Here is a 19,332-nt window from a genome sequence, read left to right on the forward strand (position 1 = left end):
GTCACCGCTCCCCCTCCTGTGTGTACGTACGTATGCACACACATACGTACAACGCAGCATGTAAGACATAGAGGTAAGGAAAGCACAACATTTTTTTCTCACATTGACTCAGGCTTGGTTTCGCTGGAGACGAGCCATGCAAAGTGTGTACAGATTAACACCCCACGCCCAGTATAACACAGTACATGGTATTATGGTTAAGGGCGTGAGACCAATGTTTTAGGAATGGGATCGGTTAAAGGGCCACATTTGTCAATGTATTTCCTTAATAGAGCAACGCTCCACACCATTGCACGTGTGGTTCCACGAGTTTCAGGAATGTAGATCTAGGCTTTAGCCCTCTCGTCTCTAAATTATTGGCAACAAAACCTAAAAGAATTGCTTTTGATTTAATGCGATTTTAGGAATCAAAAGGCCGCAAATGTGTGTGTGTTTTATAAGTGTCATTGTTATTTCTCAGCAGTTGCAAATATCACAGCAGCCTGCCACGACGGACGCGGTTCGTGAGAGGGTAAAATAATCCACAGGTACCATGCTGATTGTGAGATGACATTTGTTTGATGTCACATTCCCAAAACATTTTTCAACCGCCCCTTTTATAACAACTCCACATTATAAATAAACCCGATCATTCGAAACGTTCTGCGTGAATCTCTTTTGTTTTTTAAACGCAGGATTTTGCAATTAACCAGCCGGTTTCATTTCATCGAACAAGTGGTTCGGTTTAAATAAACTACTTGCAATGTTCTGATTGAAAACACAAGACAATTTATGTATATATATTAAAAACAGTTTAATGCCTTTTAAATCTTTTCCTTCTGTTACACACAAACATTTCCTATCCTATATTCCCATCTAAAAATCTCTGCGTCCCGAAATTATTACGTCTAAACCCCTATCCATCATTTGGTTCAATGTACATCGCTACACATAATAACATTTGTATGGGATTTTCCGTTCAACCCTCAGCGGTGACGGCCTGCCCCCTTATGGGAGCATCCAGGCGTAGAGGTGAGCAGTGCCCGCTGTGGCAACGGGCCACTCGAGATGCGGCCACACGTGGCAGGGGCGACACTGAGCAAAGCCGCTGCTGGGAGGTTCTTCGATAAGTCTGTGGTCTGACAAAAGCAAAGGCTGACCTTGATTTCACGATGTTATGTTTCTACATTGCGCTTGCTTGGTCCGTGCACGTTCGAAGGATTTAATCCCCATTTGTGAGAACTCTTAAGCATTGCTCCTCAAACCACTTCCTTGCCACTGGGAAAAATGAATTTCTCCGCAAGTTCTTTCTTCACTGTGGGCACGCGTCGAAGTCACTGGAGGGCAGGTCTGGCGAGTATGGATTTTTACAGACTTCTCTGGCTCTTGATGACTTCTACCATTTCGAATGTGCTTCTGCGGCCGTCTGGAACGCTCTTCCTTCCGATATTAGAAAGCCACTGTAGCTATGCACTTTTAAATCATCTAGATTGAAAACTCATTTGTTTGGAACGAATTTTTTGTGTATGGTTTTGTTGTCCATCTCCCGCACCCCCGATCACAGCACGTTTGGCTGCGTACGGTGTGAAAGAAGGTCAACGTAGACATTTACCTATCCAAAAGAAAGTGTTGCAAAAATATAAAAAAGCAACCCAGAGTTATTCTATTGTTGTTAGGTTTGGTAATCCTTGTTAAAAAATATTGTACTTTTAACTGAACATTTAGTCCTTGTTATAGCACCGCTCATTCTACGTCACTTCAGGGACTTGTACATCGCCGCTTCACATTCCTCTCTTGAAGCTTGCAACGCAGCACAAGTCATGAAATGATCCTCTTGATGGTGAATCCCAACTTTGTAAAACAAAGCTTTACAAAATAAAATTAAAACACAAACCAAGACAGAAAACGTAGTGGCATTCAATAAATCCACGCTACTCGACATTTATGCACACACGGTATGTATATAAAAAAAATTACATCAAAATACGCGACGGCAATAATGGAAAATGAAATGGCAGACGATTGTAATAAGCACGAAATAAAAACTACAATTTTCTAATACAATTTGTAATTCTCTTAACTACGATTCACATGCTCGATTACAGGTGGCGCCTCAAAGAGAGGCAATTACACCAATGCAGCCACTGCAGCTCTCACACCTCCCCATCAAATGTGGAACGTTGGGCCAAATTGGAACCCAACCCCTTGGGCCAACGGGTTCTAACCACGCTCCAACATTGGCCCCCCGAGGTCACGTGCTTTCTGGGCCCTTGCCACCTCGGTTCAAGTAAAGGTACAATGGCTATAGCGAACGCTCCAAGCTGGCAGTATCCTTGTGCGAGATATTAATCACGGGTGTCTCGTCTCCCAAACCGCACAAAATGTATATCTCCACTTAGCTGCTGCTCCTTCTGCTGTAGAGACAAAGACAACAACATTCTATTCTACTCTTCAGCGTCTGCATTGTAATGCCAGCCAGAAGAATAACTTAAAAAAAAACTTTAAAATGTGTTGATTTTGCTTTAGCGTTGTAATGTTTAGTTTTTTTTCTGTGTGCGTGAGTTTATATTTTACTGTACCTGAGTATCACAGTTTCAGGCATTAAAAATACAAAACATGAAGATTAGGTTTGATCATTCGTACCACGTTACTGAATTTATTTAAGGCTATGAGAGGCACGACCAGGATGCGGGTCAGTTTGAAGCAACTGGATTCCCAATCATGCGAAGACGAGTTTAAAAGCCCAACCAGGGCTAACTCAACCAATCATCATCATTACTCCAAGGTCAGTAAAATGAGCACCACCGGGTGAGAACGAACCACTTGTGAAGTTGTTGTCTGTCCTGTGGAACTTACACCCACGGCCCAAAACCACCATCAGAGTCGGCATTCTGATTGCCTAAACACGCTCATGACACAGCAAGACGACGCAAATTACCCATTTTATATTTCAATACAGGAATAAAAAAAATAAAACAAAGTTTGACGAAAACGGTACCAAAGTTGCAGTCGAGCGTTGGGTAACGTCTCGTCATCACAGTGGGAACTGCGCTCGACCGTGCTCGTAAACTTCTCTCGTTCGCAGACACCCACACGAACGGGCAGGCGGGCGTGCGTGCGGGCGTGCGGGCGGGCGAGAGCGTGCACCCTGCCCACTCGGCCCAGAGAGGGGCTTTCTCTTAGCTGAGGGCTTCTCGCTTGAGGCCGCTGCCGTGGCTGAAGACGTGCGCTGCGTTGGGGGTCACGGGGCTGCCCCCCATTGTGTGCAGGTGGCGGAACTGCTCCGCGCCGGCCCTCGTGCCCGGCGGGGGCACCGACGACGGCGGCGAGGGGTGCGGCGTCTCCGGCGACGACGCTGCCGGGGAACATCAGAGCCAGCTCGTGACACAGGGCGACAGACCGTTTGTTTACATTGTACAGAGCGGTCACTCGTGGAAACGATAACCAGGCTGTGTACTCATCTTCTTGGTTCTTTTGGTAAAGTCACGTAGAAGGGAAGTAATGGTTTATTTTTATTATTTTATTACTTCCCTTCTACGTGACTTTACCGAAAGAACCAAGAAGATGAATCCCTGCAGTCACGAAAGCTTTAAATCGAGGCTGTGTACTGTGTAATATAATTTAGGAGATGTACCCTCACACGCACCTCCGATTAGCACGGTTGGCTACGTAATGTGGTAAAGAATTTCCACATACAGAAATTGCTGAAAAATGCAAAAAACTAAACTATTTGTCTAAACTATTTTAATTTAACCAGGCAAGGCCCACTGAGCTATGTAGCTCTTTATTTAGAAGCGACCTGACCACAAATGATAGCTCAACAAAGTGGCTTATCACGTGGAAATGTATAGCAGCCAAATACTCGACACACATGATGTTGATTCTAAATATGGAGGGAAAAACAGGAGGACCCGGAGAAAAATCCACGCGACCACGGGGAGAGAAAACACGCAAACTCCAAATTTACAGGTGTCAGGGTTGGGGTCGAACCCATGACCTCCTGTAAACCAGGCGAGGCGGTTAACATCGGCAGGCGGGGAGTGCGGGCGAGGACCATCGGCGCTGAGCGTGTGTGCGCGGTGCAGTGTGAGCAGCTCACTCCACTCACAGACTTGGCCGTTGGGCATGAGGCCGTGCGGCAGCGCGGTGCTCATGATGACCTGGCCGCCCATGTGCTCGGGGTTCAGGTGGGAGGAGGGGTGCTGCACGTGCGGGTGCTGCAGCTCGTTCGCCGCCCCTGCGCACGCGGTCACAGTCGGCGCCCCTCCGGTTAGACCCGAGCAGAGCCGGCTCGTGGGAGCAACGTGGTGCACGCGTGCGTGTCGCACGGGGTATTTGAGTGCGCGTGAGCGCGTGTGTGTGCGTGCACGCACAGACGCACGTGCGTCCGAGCGCAGGGTATTTGCTCGCCTGCGTGAGTGTGCGTGTGTGCATGCACAGACTGGGCGCGTGCGTACGAGCACAGGGCGCTCACGCGCACGCACGTACGTCCACGCTCGTCCGCTCGCTCCTCACCTCCGAGCAGCATCTCCTGCAGCAGGCTGTCGACGCGCACGACGCTGAGGAGCCGCGCCAGCTGGATCTGCTCGATCATCTGCCACGCGAGGCTCTGCAGCGTGGGCAGCAGCAGCAGCAGCTGGCCAAAGCGCCCGCGCGACTCGTACTGCCGGTCCGTCACGTAATCTTCCAGGCTCAGCTGCGCCTGGAAGCGCACGTTGCGGATCCGCTCGGGGTCGCGGAGGCCCTTGGCATCTGCCGGGCGGACAGCGGAGGGGGGGGGGGAGGTGGGGTGGGAGGTCACAAGGGGAAGAGGACGACGGTTAACCCTCTTTGCCGAGCGGCGCGGTGAACAAAGCACGCGGCTCGCGACTGGAAGGTCGTGACTTCAAATGCTGATCCGGCGTGGACTCACTTTACCGTCAGCTCTCACACAACTGTGGCGAACGTATTACTGTCCCATGTGGCGATCGAATCGCAATCAGAAGGTTAAACCCCAGCCAGGAGAGCTGGACTCGGCACATCATCACCATCCATCTCTGTGTGGCTGTTAAAAAGAGTAATGCTTTGTGGGGGAGTCAACAGCAGTCATTGCACGGACATGGGAATGGGAAATTGTATACCGCTGGCTTCTGGCTGTCTCAGGAAAGAAGGCTTACTCAACACTTGTTTAATTCAGGGATACACTTTGACTTCAGTTTGAATGTTGATCTGACCACGGGTGGCCAAGGGAGCTCATGCTGCTGCTGTTATATTTTGAATAATTGGGCCTAGGAATAAGCAGCTGTTCTCAAAATGTTCCAGCGACCACTTGACCACCATAATCATCATCAGCCACGATAAATCCACTGCTGGACGAAGGCCTCTCCCAAGTTGTCCCCAATCAATGTTTTATTCCACCCAGCCCCTGCACATGAACCCATTTCATCGTTCCCTTTCCTCGGTAGAAATCCTACAGGGCGCGTTCCGCTCCTTGGCTGCCACTCCGTTATTATTCTCAACCATCGGTCCATCTTCCCTTCGAGCCGTGACGCGTCCTGCCCAAGCCCGCTGATTTTCTGAAAAGTTTGAATTGTGTCTTTGACCTCAATCACGTAGCCATTTATTTCCCGGAGCATGTGCACGCCATCATTAATCACTGCTTCTGAAGTCGAATTAGTCGGCAGCTCCGTGAAATTAAAACGACAAGAGGAAAGGCAAAATGAGATTGATTAGCATTCCACTGCTGATAGAGCGCTGCCCCTAACATAACACACAGACACAACGAAGACACCTTAATTTCCTGCTCTTGTTGTTGCTGCTGTTATTATTCGTCTGAGCGAGCTCACTGCCAGCTCACTGAACCGGCACAAAATCCACAACCAGCCGGGTTGACATGGAGCTAGAATCACTGAACTCACAATTGTGAGCGTGTGAGTTTAAACATCCAAGTTGGAGACCGACTCTTGCCATTTTCAGAATCAGAATCTTTATTTAGACTGGAGGAAACCGATGAGCTATGAAGCCCTTTTTTAACATGTCCAGATGTCTTTCAGAGGTTATTAACATGAGTTCCACCACGTGGTCAGGTCAACACTGGATATCTTTTGATATCTTTTGATATCCAGACCGCTCCTTGCAATAGGCAAGAGGAATGTGGAATTTTCCCCACCAATTGGTAAGGGCACTAACCCCCATTCTCACTTAACCAAGGAGACACCTTGACTCTGACTTTAATTTAAAAAAGTGAAAGTTAATTGAGTGTTTTTTTTTTTATCGCGGTTGTTGAGCTCGGGCCCAGAGGCTCAAAACACCAAGCGTCCAGCAACAAACAGCACCATTGAAGGTTTACTGGATCAGAGTTAATGTCTTGAACTGAGAAAGTTTACAAGAACTTGGGAAAAGAGACGATAGGAGTTGACCATTGTGAATATGCGAAGGAGACAGAGAGCTGTTTTTTCCCTGCAGCATCGTGGTTGGACATGGTCTGGATGATACAAAACAGTCAATCTGCCAGGCCAAGGCCTCAACATGGGTGCAGGAAACAATGAGTGAAGCTCACGGGAAGAGCAACCATAGTAGTAGAGATAGCAGAGCGATACTATCGGTGAACAAGTGATAGATCATCATCGGTCAAGCTGAGGTGTCGACCGTCGATGGACGCGTCCGTGTTCGCTCCGCTCACCAGGGTCGAAGAACACCACAGCCTTGAGGCAAGCGAACTCGTTGTCGTCGATCTGCAGTTCCTGGAAGGGCACCACGAGCTCGTCCAGGACACGGCACGCCACGCGGCCCACGTCTGCCTCCGGGCACGAGCGAGCCAGGATGTGCCCATCGCCTGCCGCACCAACAAGACAAAGGCAAAGATCCACCATATAGCCTTAACAGACTGTAGGGTCAAGTGCTGTTAGCGAGCATCTATGAAGGCCGGCACAGCACATGAGGGGGTGGATGGCCAGCACAACGCCCGACCGCCTTTGTCTCCCTAGTGGTGATGTTTACACATCTGACCAGGTACTCATTTGAGGCCGAGTCGACCCAAGGGAGGCCCGGGACCGCTTCAGATAATCGTCACTGGTGTTGGCCGTGAGCGGAAATTTAACCCAGGTCGGCAGGTTCGTAGCGCAGCGCGCTAACCACTACACTACCGCTCCCCACACGCGCACCCACCACCGACGCCATTTAACTGTTCGTTCGTGTTGCCGCATTCGATCGTTCACTGGTTTAGTAAATTATTCATTTGTTTGTTTGCTGCGCTGCTTTTATCCTCTCATATTCTACTGGCTCGTGACCCACGGTGGCGAGATGTTAACTGCCTCACCTGGTATACAGGAGATCGTGGGTTCGATCCCGACCCTAACGCCTTTATATTCGGAGTTTGCATCTTCTCCCCGTGGTCACGTGGATTTTTCTGTGGGTCCTCCAGTTTTTCCCTCCACATTAGAAACGTGCGTTTAGAGTATTGGGCTGCTATACATTTCCACATAAGCCACTTGGTTGAGCTATCATTTGTGGCCAGGTCGCTTCTTAAAAAGAGCTATGTAGCTCAGTGGGCCTTACCTGGTATAGTAAAACATAGTTTAGTTTTAGTTGAGAGTGTTGTGATCACTTTGTCCCGCTGCCCGTGGAATTTTGTGGAGTATAGTGCTCAATTTTAAATGGGGGTAGACAGACCACCGGACAGAGACAGACGGGCAGGCCTACTGAAAACAGAAACACAGAACAATGGACAAACTGATGGAGAGAGAGGCAGACAGACAGACAGAGAAGCAAACAGGGAGATATGCAGGCAGGCAGGCAGGCCACCACACGGACAGAAACACAGACAAACTGGCCGGCAGACAGAGAGACAGAGCGACAATAGCGACTGCCTAACGGCAAACAAACATGCCCCAAACACGTCTTAAGAAAGTTGATGCTGGGCAATGCTCAGCAGCAGAGGCGCGGAAACGAACAAATGACAGTCAGTGGCTCTCCTCAACGCCGTGAACCTCTCTTCGACCGGACCCTGTCCGCGTGCCGGCTGGGCGCGACGTGCTGGAACGTACCCAGCAGCAGGACGTCCTTGTAGGTCATGGAGCGCTTGGCCACGCCCAGCAGGAGATGCTCTCCCGCGTGGGCCCTCAGCAGTGCCACCTGCACGACGCCGAGAGAAGGGAGCGCACGACGCGTCACGCGTGCTATGCGGCCGGGCGGTCGCGAGTGGGGGCTTCACTGCCGCTTGCCGCAGAGGTCCACGTCATCGGGTTCCGGGGCTATCCCCCGGTACATCCTCTCCCGTTCCAATGACGTGCGTGTACATCATAACATTTTCTTCTGATTCCAAACCTACGTGTACGTCACCGGAATGGAACCGGAAGAAATACTTAAATAAAATAACTTTTTCGAACTGAGGCTCCCACAAGGTCATCATTGCGGGATGGCGTGCGGCACAGTTTGGCGCCAGCCATCATAGAGTGCGGTCGTGTCGCTACAGTTCTCTGCGGTGAGTACAATGTCTCTAAAGGCAGCGGTGCTACGCCTCTCTAAATAAAATTAACGCCGAGCCGCTTGCGCCTCCCGAGATTCAGCGGTGAACGGGACCCACCCTGCAACTTGCAGACGTCTCGGAATGGTAAAAGGTTAATACTACGGGTGTGTTCACCAAAATTCCGTGGCATCTGCTTCACGACGGACGCTGTAGAATGCCGCGAGGTTATTATAAAGAAAGTAGGCCATGCGTGCGGTCATGGTACAAATTTGCTCTATTGGGAGAACACAGAGCTCGTGAGGTGTGTCGGTTTGATATACTTTGCGAGCGATGACATAATCCGAGGAACAATGATAACGCAGAAGGACAGATGAACAGCAGACAGACACATGCAGATAGACAGGCATGGACACATAACAGAGGGACATCAACACACAGGCGGACAGCCTGAAATACCTATAGACAGCAGACAAACACAGGTAGGGCCCACAGGCTGCATATATTGGAGGGAGAGTGCGGCACGTCTGATCGAAGGAGCAAATGCACCGAGCTGGGAGGACGGGGTGGATCCCGCAAGCATCGCTCACCTGGTCATCCAGCAGGAGCTCGCAGAACACGGGCAGGTACTTGGCCCACTCGACGAGCACCAGCAGCTGCTGCTTGATGGACTCGCAGATGTCCTGGATGCTGGCCACCTGCTTCAGGCTCAGGTCGCCGGAGCCCCCGACCATCGGGGGCATGAACTGCGCACGGCGGTAGCACACAGGAGCAGCGTTAGTGCTCGGCCGCCAGATGCGGGGGGCGGCTGAGAGGATGGACCCTCTGATCCAAGGATTACGACGATCGCGCCTCCTTGTGTATCGAGGAATAACTGAGTCTCAAGGCTTTCTGCCAGGAGGGTCCTGCATTGGCGTGTTGGGCCAACGATATTAACGGGTGTTTGCCTCGTGGGAGGAGAAACTCTACACATACAAGAGGTAGTAATTCTCAAAACACCACACGGATAGACTCAAGATTCCATGACTGGACTGTCCCTTCGCGGCTCAAACCCTCGAACCGCATCAGGACAGGACAGCATACCTCTTTACCAAATTGATGGATTGATAATAATATACTCCCCTGTGTAGCATCCTGGGAAATTAAATTAAATTACATATTTAATAATAATCAATCATTTGCAGTCTATCGACCTTCTGGTTTTCAGACTTAGGCTAACCAGCAGCATTTGCTTCGAGCGGCTGCGATGGATCCGACAGGCCGATCTGTTGGCTGACTTGACTGACCGACTGAATTCCAGAGCTTCAATCAAGCGTCGGCCGAGGCCGGCGCAAGCCGCAGCACCCGCTCTGGGTGGCGCAGAGGGAGCGTGCGCGGAGCCCCCGCCCCCCTCACCTGTCGAGAGAGTGACTCGGCCTGCACGAACGTGTTGATGGAGGGCGACGTGGCGTCGTCCTGGCTGTTCCGCCGAGTGCTGATCCTGTCACGCTCGTTTTGTACTGCTGCAGGGTGTGGGGAGTGAGAGCAATAAGGGGTTCGGGTGGATGGATGGGTAAGTTATTTATACATTGGGAATCGTGGTAATGTTTACAATACTCTGGCCGGGTGGTGCTACAGTCAGCCCAGCATCCCTCTTGAAGTTGATGAGCGCTACTTTTACTGAGTTCCCAACTTGAATTCACTCGAGCGTACTCGAGCAGGCCTGAACTCGAACGATGGACAACTTGAGGCAATGGAAACAGTGCGGTTATCACGATTTCCCGAGATAGTGGAGTTATCACGTAACCTGGGACAGGTCCTTCCCAGAAACCCGACCGAGGGACGCTTAGCAAGAAATGTTTGTGAGTGGGCTCCTGCTGGTGTGCTTCATTCGGCCTCCATCTCTACATTATCCCCCAAACCCCACCATCAGGCCACTGGCTTCGAGGCCAGCAGCACTATACCTACGCAAACTTCCGGCCGCTTCACACACGCAGGAAACACCTGACCTCAGGCCCTTGCTGACTATGCACAGTCGGTGCCTGATAGGCCTTGCCAATCATGCCACCTTGAGTAGGAAGGAAGGGCTGTATAATTATTACCTGCGTAACAAATCAGCCACCAACCGCCAAGCGATTCAATAAATTGTCACGTGACGCAGTTTGATTTAATTATTAATTTGGTCTAAATTACGCCGTCTTATTTACATTGTGGTTTTTTATTGGTCTCATTTGTAGATTGGTTAATTTATTTAATGTGAATGTAACCATCTCATATACTGCGTTAACATGTAATAATTGTGCATGAATCGTAGGTAATCTATATTTTATACACAATTCAATGGATGCGTCACAATCACAACACATTATTTTACAAGTCGAATTGACGCATGCCCAAAACTGACAAGCGGGCCAATTTAAAGTGGGAATAAAACAACATGTGGTAGAAACTAGAGAGAAACTAAAAAAAACAAGCCAGCAAAACGACGATGAGCAACTTGTTTTTCGAGTCGCGTTTACGTCACCGCTAGAGCAATAAAGAGGTGGTGATTCAAGGCTGCTCGGCCGTTATCACAGCCGGTGTCACGCCGTATCGACCCATGCAGTCATCGGGTGCCACAAAACATTAACGCGCCGTGCATTTCATTGCCTCTTGTTATGGCGCCGAGGACTTGAACGGCTCTCCGGTTTTTTGGCAGGCCTCCTCTCTCCTCTCCCCTCTCTCCCTGCCCCTCTCTCATCTCCCTACCCCCCCCCTGTACTTCTCTTCTCTCCCCGTTCCCCCCTGCAGCCCCTTCTGGGGCTTGGGTGCAGACACAGATAAAATGTTCGCATTAGGTATAATTATAATTTTGCAACGTTTGAGGAAGTAACACTGTACTACGTGGCAGTTGAAGAGGGTGGCAACGTTTCGAGAGCTCGAGTCTAAAGTGGTGCATTCAATATGAAGCATCCACTGACGGCCGGAAATTATTGTTTAGTTAAAAGATCACGCACGCGTCGCATTTATATCAAAACCCAACTGCGCAAGAGAGCGTGCGCTGGCGATCATCTACGCGCTGATGGTCCCGAGCCAGTGGGTGTAAATATGAACAGAATCCGCACAGCTCAAGGTCGCTGTGCTCATCTCCTCCACAAGTGGCAGATTAAAAGCAGCCCCTCCCCCATTCCATGACTGCGGGAAGCATCGCAAACGATGGACAACCTCGTCAATTCGTTCCCCCTCCCGCTCATTCGGAGGAGGTAGAGAAGGCATTCGTAACCTCACCCCAGAGGCCTTTGGGCTGCCTAAAGAACCATGACACAAACCTTTGGCAACTCCGCTTCTTCCCTACAATAAGTCTGCTATATTGCAGCAAACCACATGGCAGAAGAAGAAGCGGTGGTGGTGGTGGGAATTCCACATTCCAGTACCGGGGAGGACTATCCCTCCATAGGACAACCAATGTTGACTTCCCACAAAGGGGTACCCCCCCTCCCCCACTTTAGCAACCCCACAGGGACAATTGGATAAGTTGACGGCCTTCCTGGGGTCCTTTCGATTTTAATCTGAGCTTGCCGAGCATCCAGCAGGACACTGGTATTGATCACGGTTTCTGAGTTATAAAATAAAGTTCAACTGGTGACAGGGCCTGAACTAAATGTCTGTACTCTCAATTATACGTTTTGTGGCACGAGTAACGTAATATGACCGCCCCTGTTCTCCCATGTTGCACAGGCCCTTGACCTCCGCTTTATAGCTCAATTGCATTACAAGTACCTTTTTGGGTGTCAAATTCCATTTCCATATACTGCATCGTATTAATATTCTTATTTTATGATTGTTTGCGAAAGTTGAAGAGTAAAGATCTTTTTGGAAGTCTTTTCAAATTAGTGTTTTTTTATGTTTCCATCGTTGCCCGTCAAATTTACAATGAAAATGTTCAAGATAAGTTTTTTTATTTTATTTAACTCACCGTCTACATTTCAATAAGGCAATGATCACTTTTGAAATTGCAGGGCAAACACAAGGCAGAGCCGATAGCAGCACGCATTGTTCCAAGCGCAGCATGCATCTCCGCGTGTGGCATCGTACCTGCCCTGCGCTGCCTCCCACTAGACAAGCCCCTTACATTATCCTGCTGCATGCAACCCGAGTCTCTGATCACTGCCGCTGCGTCAGGGACACTGGGATCGTGAAATTTGTTATCAGTAGGGAGTGCGCAACGTGTCGAGTGGGGGGGGGGCAGTGTTTTTAATCCCACATCATGCATCTGTACGCTTTATCCGAGCCAATAAGCTGTATCCGATAAGCAATACAAAAACGCACCTCAACTCTCCCATTCCACCAAACGCGGGGACGATAAGCAGGGACCCACGGCACTATCTCGTCGCCTGTTAAGGGCCTCCCTTATCACCCCGTGGCCAAGAGCATGGCGACTGCAGAGCGGAGTTGCAAGGTGAGCAAGGTGAACGTTGCTTCACGTCCACCACGCGCCGGGGGGGGGGGTGCTTTTAGCGAGGCCGAGATTGTATTGAGCACCGCGTCAGTTCCTTTACGAATAATTAAAAATAAGAATAGGTTTTATCGTTTATGGCAATAAAACACATTCGCCCCCTGTTCTGCATGGGTTTCCTCATTCACATGGCAGGGGCTAGCGTAGACTTAGGACAACCACCAGTGAAATACACTCACTGACCTCCGACCGGGATTTAAAATCTCCGCAACTCTCCGATTGCAAGTCGTAGCACTCTGCCATTAAGCGACCCCAGCCTGATGTTGCACCGATACGATGGGATTGTATACGCCTCGAGTGTGTGTGTGCCTCAGCCGATCTTGTTGGTAAGCAGTGGAAGTGAATGGGCAGTTCCTTACCTTCTTTTTTCATGCCAGCACGGAAGCACTTTTTCAGGCGGCAGTACCGGCACTGGTTCCGCTTGTCCTTGTCCACCACGCACTGCCGGCTGTACCTGCACGTGCCACACAACATGTACCTCTAGAGCCAAGGGACGTCATCCCAGTGCGGCCGCAATGCGCTGCAGGCCACAGTGGTGGCTAGCAGCCGGGCTCCAAACTGTTATTATCTATTACTACTACTACGACTATTTCTATGTTTTCTTTTACTATTTGTATTTTACCAGGTAAGGCTCCCTGAGCTATATAGCTATCAGAAGCGACCTGGCCACAAATGATAGCTCAAAAAAGTGGCTTATCATGTGGAAAATTACAGCACCCAAATACTCGAAATTCGTGTTGATTCTAAATGTGGAGGGAAAAAACAGAGGACCTGGAGAAAAATTCACGCGACCATGGGGAGAGATAGACATGCAAACTCCAAATATACAGCAAGCGTCAGAGTTGGGATTGAACCCACGACCCCCTGTATACCAGGCCAGGTAGTTAATTATGTCGTCACCACGATGCACTGCATTTGTTTACATCCTAATACAGTATAACTGTACATTCCAATGCTGAAAGGTTGCTTTTCAGCATTGGGATGTACAGTTATTCTGTATGGTGTTATGGCTATGGGGAGGAAACCACAGAATCTGGAAGAAACCCATGCAGAACAGGGGGCGAACATACAAACTCCATAGAGAAAGGCCCCCGAGTTGAGAATAAAACTCAGGCACCTTCTTCCTGTAAGGCAGAAGTGTTAACACTCAGCCACGCTACCACCCTGTGAGGCTATACGTTCAAATCCCAGGCTTGGTCAACTCAACCTATCATCATCAACGTTATTTTTGGCATCATTGCCAACATCATCATCATTGCCACCGTTGACATCAACGTTGTCTGCGGTCGGTGAGATGAGCGCCAGTATCGAAGTGGACTGATTCCTGCCATGTTACTGTCATTTGGAATTTCCAACGACGGGTTCCACGTCACCAACAAGGATGAGCACCGCCTCATGCTCATTATTAGCATGGGAACGCCAACTTCTTTGGGCACAAAACAGGTTTATGATTTATGAGGATATATGACGCATACAGTGCGTATATATATTTTATTTTATGGTGTTTGCGTTTGAAAAGTGCAGGCATATCTTTAAGGGTGCCATGTGCATCGGTGTCAGTGGCTTGGGAGGTGTCCGTTGCGTATATGGCACACAATAAAGCGCTCCTGCCTTTTTTTTCTTCATTTTCTGTTATGAGGCGCGCGGCTCCGCACGTGATCCCGCCTCGCATAGCCAAGCCATTCTTTCCGCTCCTAACAAAGGACCTGGCTGGGCCCCGAGCCGGCGGTGGAAATTCCACGTTCCCATGACGGTGTCCGCCAGACGCTTAAATAGCGGACACTCCCCCGTTGCTGATCCAAGCCCCGCGCTCTATTTTTTCTTTAGTGCTGCATTTTAACGCGCCCATTTATTTATGAACACGGCAGCACTATCTGGTACAGGAATGTTCATGGCGGGCAATAAAGGGTGAATATACAGCTGTGCCCTTACCAGTAGTTGGGGAGGTATTACTTATTGCAGGTAGTCATGTATGGTCGTTAAACTTGTACACAATGACCTTAATTGTAGGGGTTAAACTATAGTGAGAAGGCATTCCTTTTTGAACTCTGACATCATCATTCCTGATACGCTGTCACGGCCCGCTGAGAATACGGAACTTGGAGAGGGTGCATGGGGTGACGGCAGTGAAGACGCGATGAACCGCAAGGGGTGGTACGTTCAATTGGCTACGCATTTCTAATCGGCTAATAATGTGAAGACATATTCTTGGTTCTTTTGGTAAAGTCACGTAGAAGGGAAATAATAAAATAATAATAATATAATAATAAAATAATATTTATATAATATTATTATTATTTTATTATTTTCCTTCTACGTGACTTTACCGAAAGAACCAAAAATATGGATCCCTGTAGTCACGAAAGCTTTAAATCGAAATTCTTTCGGTAAAGTTTAAATAAATAAAAATGTGAAGACAGCAAACATTATGACGACGATGTACGTATGTTGAACTTCTTTCACACCGTACACAGCCGACCGTGCTAATAGGAGGTTCTAAAGAAATATCTCCAGGAGCTTCCTAATAACAATGATGAAGATGATGGTGATGATGATTGTGGTTATGATGATCACGTGGGTGATGATGATGACGAAGGTGACGTGAGTGATAAAAGCGATGATGATATTTACCAGAACTGCCATCAACGCTCTCGCTGTGTCTACCCTCAATTGCATCTGTGCTACTGACCGAATCCGTTCATTTACAATTTCCTCATTTACATTTTTATAGCAGCATTCAGAGTTACCGCGTTGACGCGCCGTGTTTAAGGGATGTGCCAAGGTTAAGGGCGCTGTATACGGTAACCGGTTGCGCAGGCATTGACACTGAAAACGTTTAGCTCGATGCGTTTCAGAGTGTGCCACGTTGGCATTGACTTATCCTTCGTGATGGAAAGCCTCACTCAGTTGCAAGTCTAATTTTGTAAGGCCCTACTTAGACCTGGAACACTTGTACCAAATTCATGCAATGTGACACCTACTCACTGTATTGCCTCTTAAAACGCAGCATACCGTGTCCCTCAAGGTAGGAGCCTCACACTCATGCTGGATCCATCTCTGTATGATCCACCAACCATACCTCCAATCACTAGATTGTTGATGTGCTCACCACATGATGATGATCGTGAACAATGATGAAAATAAATTTTTTCACAATTATGATAACGATAATGTGGAAATAATAGCAATAATAATTATTAGTTGGCAACTCGGAATCCATATCCTTTGGAATTTCAATGAACTGAAATAAATATGAAGTTGCAATTCAACTCAAGAATCGTTCCTTTGCCATCTTGGAGAAGGCTGCGTCAATAGTGACTGTGGGATTTATGCGAACCAATTACTTACAACATATACAATCTACAAGATCAGAAACTTAAACCCACAACTCGGTACGTGTGTTGTAACCAGAAATTATTTAAAACTACAAATCCGTTGTCAATGACACTGATGACGACAGTGACGGCAATACCAAAGATCGTAATGGAATGGCTTATTGCTCATAGCGGGGAGTTGATAAGACAATTTTTTTACGTTCATTAAAAAACACGTGCAACGCTGCCAGCGAATGATCGAAGCGAGCAGTGGTGTTACCATGTGGCCCACGGTGTGAGTCACAGCGTGGGCCACAAGTACGGTGCTTATATTGGCGCGGTAATTTTTAGTAAAATGCAATGCCGAGGTGCGTAGGAAACCCCCCCACCCAATCATTCACGCAAGTGAAGGCCACAGGACATAGGGAAGAAAGAAAAAAACATAATCTCCAAGATGTCACGGATTTCTTTCGGTCCGACGATTTCCCGTAACCACCTTGGACCTCCGCGAGCCCTCCGAGCCCCAAAAAACATCGGATGACAAAAGCACCCGGAGCCTCATGCAGCCCCACATCTCGCCGCCTGCGCACCTGCAGGAGTACATGTGGTTCTTGCGGATGCTGCGGCGGAAGAACCCCTTGCAGCCGTCGCAGCTGGAGGCGCCGTAGTGCTTGCCCGTGGCGCGGTCCCCGCAGATGGCGCAGAACGACATGGTGCCGCCGCCGCTAGCCAAGCCGCCCGGCGCGTCGCCCCCGTTTGCCGCGCCAGCTATGCTGCCGGGGTCCACGGGGGTCATGTCTCCTGCGGGGAGCGAAGACGAGGCGTAAGACACAAACGCGGGGGGGCATAGGAGCGGTGGCAGGGCGGCGCGGGGTGGGGGGATTTATTAAACTATATAAAGATTAAAATTGTTTTTGTTTCTATCAGGTAAGGCCCACTGAGCTGTGTAGCTCTTCTTCATAAGCGACCTGGCCATCACAAATGATAACTCCACAAAGTGGTTTATCATCATGTGGAAATTGATAGTAACCAAATACTCTAAAAACGCACATTGATTCTAAACGTGGAGGGAAAAACCGGAGTACCCGGAAAAAAAAAATCCACGCCATCACGGGAACGTGCAAACTCCAAATATACAGGCATCAGGGTAGGGATCGAACCCACGACCTCCTGTATACCAGGTGAGGTAGTTAACATCTCACCAGCGTGGCCACCCTTCACCCATAAAACCCAGTGCCTCGAGGTTGACAGCCGGGTCAGTGACACCGAGTCGACACGCCCGAGATCCAACGCGGGGTGGCTGGCGCACACGATGTTGGATTCTCGGGTGTGGCGAGGTGATGGCGCAAAGCAGCAATCGTAATGACCTCGGGCTTGCCGCCGAATTCGACAAAATTCCGGCTCTGAGAATCAAACCTATCGATTTGACTGTCACGTGACAAACACGTGGTTTCACACTTCTCTGGGAGAGATCCCAATTGATGCTCGATGTGATGATTTCACACCAGCATTACAGTTGAAATTAAATTGGGCGACAAAAGACAACGAAAAATTACAATACACTGACATACAGCGGTGAAGGCACGGGGGAGATGGGACGAGGCAGTGCGTGAGGTGGAGCCAATGGTGCTTTTCTCCGATGAAAGAAGCATCGTTAGCACTGACAGAGCGTGGCTCTTGTTTGACGAGGCGAGAAATCCACTTTGGATTTTTACCTTTTTTTATTGAGGCAATGCGTGGGCACGTTACGTTGCGTTGTGATGCACGTTTACAGTGCGTTGTGATGCACGCTACATCGCATTGTGATGCACGTTTACACACCATCAACGTAAACTAAACCGGCTATAAAAAGCAGGGGATAGAAAGATGGAAAATGGACCCGCTGCCCCAAACCAGGTGAGGACCCACCGAAAGGGGTAAGGAAAGTTGGATTTTTACATTTAAAGACGTGACTGTTGACTATGAACCCAAATGAAAGAACTTTGTTTTTTTTTCTCAAATCGACCCAATAAAACAACCAATGCAAGGAAAGACAGCCACATGCCGCCCAGCCTGGACATAGAAACTCCTTGCCCAGTTACACTCTACTCCGGCAAACACAAACTCATTCTTATAGATCAGTGCACACTGGCCGGGGTACTGGTGGTGGTGCTGCTGCTGCTGCTACAAAGGCTGGCCACCAACTCCTTCGTGTGCCATGCCGGCCTTCAAAGGCGCTCGCCAACAGCACTTTCCGCCAAACGTCTGTGAAGGCTTTGCCTTTGCTGCTCAAGGCTGAAAATGGAAGATCTGAACATATACCTGACCCACCACAGCAGCCAGACAATCGTCTCTGTGCAGCGTGCGTGGATGAGAAGATTCATAATGCTACCGGGTGGACAAAGGCGATGGACAGCTGAAGAACCCTTCGCTCATCAAACCCAGTGTCTCAAGGTTGACAGCCGGCGGATACTAGCGGCTGTGCCTTGGTATAAAACCCGGCGTGCTTTTGCTCCATCCACTGCTGGTGGAAGGGCCTCTACTAGAGAGAGCTGTATAGAGCCCCGAAATATGGATTTTTTTTGGGCTTACTCTTCCACGATCGCCACACCATGGCCCAGTACCTTGGTGCACATTGGTGCTGGGCCATGGTGGAGAGATGTTGATTACGTTGCCTGGTATACAGGAGGATGTGGGTTCGATCACAACCCTGACTGACGCCTGTATATTTGGAGTTTGTATGTTCTTCCCGCGGTCGCTCGTATTTTACTCCAAGTCCTCCGTTTATATGCTCCACATTAAGAAACATCCGTTTAAAGTGTTTGGCTGCTAGAAAAATCCACGTGATCAGCCACTTCATTGAGCTGTCATTTGTGGCCAGGTCGCTTCTGAAAAAGAGCCATATAGCTCAGTGGGCCTTGCATGGCAAAATGAAAAATATTTTTTTGGTAGTTTTGAATACGGATAATGCTGTAACGTGAATCCTTCACGCTTGCGATCAATTCTTGAGTAACACTGCTTAAATGAGCACATGGCGGGGCCGGTTTCTGTTGGGAATTTTCACATTTTTATGATGGGGGTCCAGTTTCTCAATGACACTCACTGTTGACTGTCTGCAGAGTTGTATAATGGTACTAGTAATA

General features: G+C 49.0%; 1 protein-coding gene across 2 annotated transcripts in view; it reads right to left on the minus strand.

Annotated features, from left to right (window-relative positions):
* Positions 1-2,776: 2,776 nt before the first annotated feature.
* The window catches only part of LOC144936921 (hepatocyte nuclear factor 4-gamma-like), a 60,498-nt gene continuing 43,942 nt past the window's right edge, over positions 2,777-19,332 (minus strand). The window contains exons 2-10 of one of the 2 annotated variants that reach the window (XM_078864155.1): positions 16,801-17,011; positions 13,256-13,350; positions 9,818-9,924; positions 9,013-9,168; positions 8,004-8,091; positions 6,641-6,793; positions 4,495-4,731; positions 4,088-4,216; positions 2,777-3,334 (exon numbers count right to left, since the gene is read on the minus strand). In XM_078864155.1, coding sequence (XP_078720281.1) covers positions 3,159-3,334; positions 4,088-4,216; positions 4,495-4,731; positions 6,641-6,793; positions 8,004-8,091; positions 9,013-9,168; positions 9,818-9,924; positions 13,256-13,350; positions 16,801-17,006 — 1,347 coding nt within the window. In that variant the 5' untranslated portion in view covers positions 17,007-17,011 and the 3' untranslated portion in view covers positions 2,777-3,158. Of the gene's footprint in view, positions 3,335-4,078; positions 4,217-4,494; positions 4,732-6,640; positions 6,794-8,003; positions 8,092-9,012; positions 9,169-9,817; positions 9,925-13,255; positions 13,351-16,800; positions 17,012-19,332 lie in introns of both variants that reach the window. The other variant, XM_078864154.1, reaches the window with a different exon arrangement.

This window comes from Lampetra fluviatilis, chromosome 17 (assembly GCF_964198595.1).
Source record: "Lampetra fluviatilis chromosome 17, kcLamFluv1.1, whole genome shotgun sequence".
NCBI lineage: Eukaryota > Metazoa > Chordata > Hyperoartia > Petromyzontiformes > Petromyzontidae > Lampetra > Lampetra fluviatilis.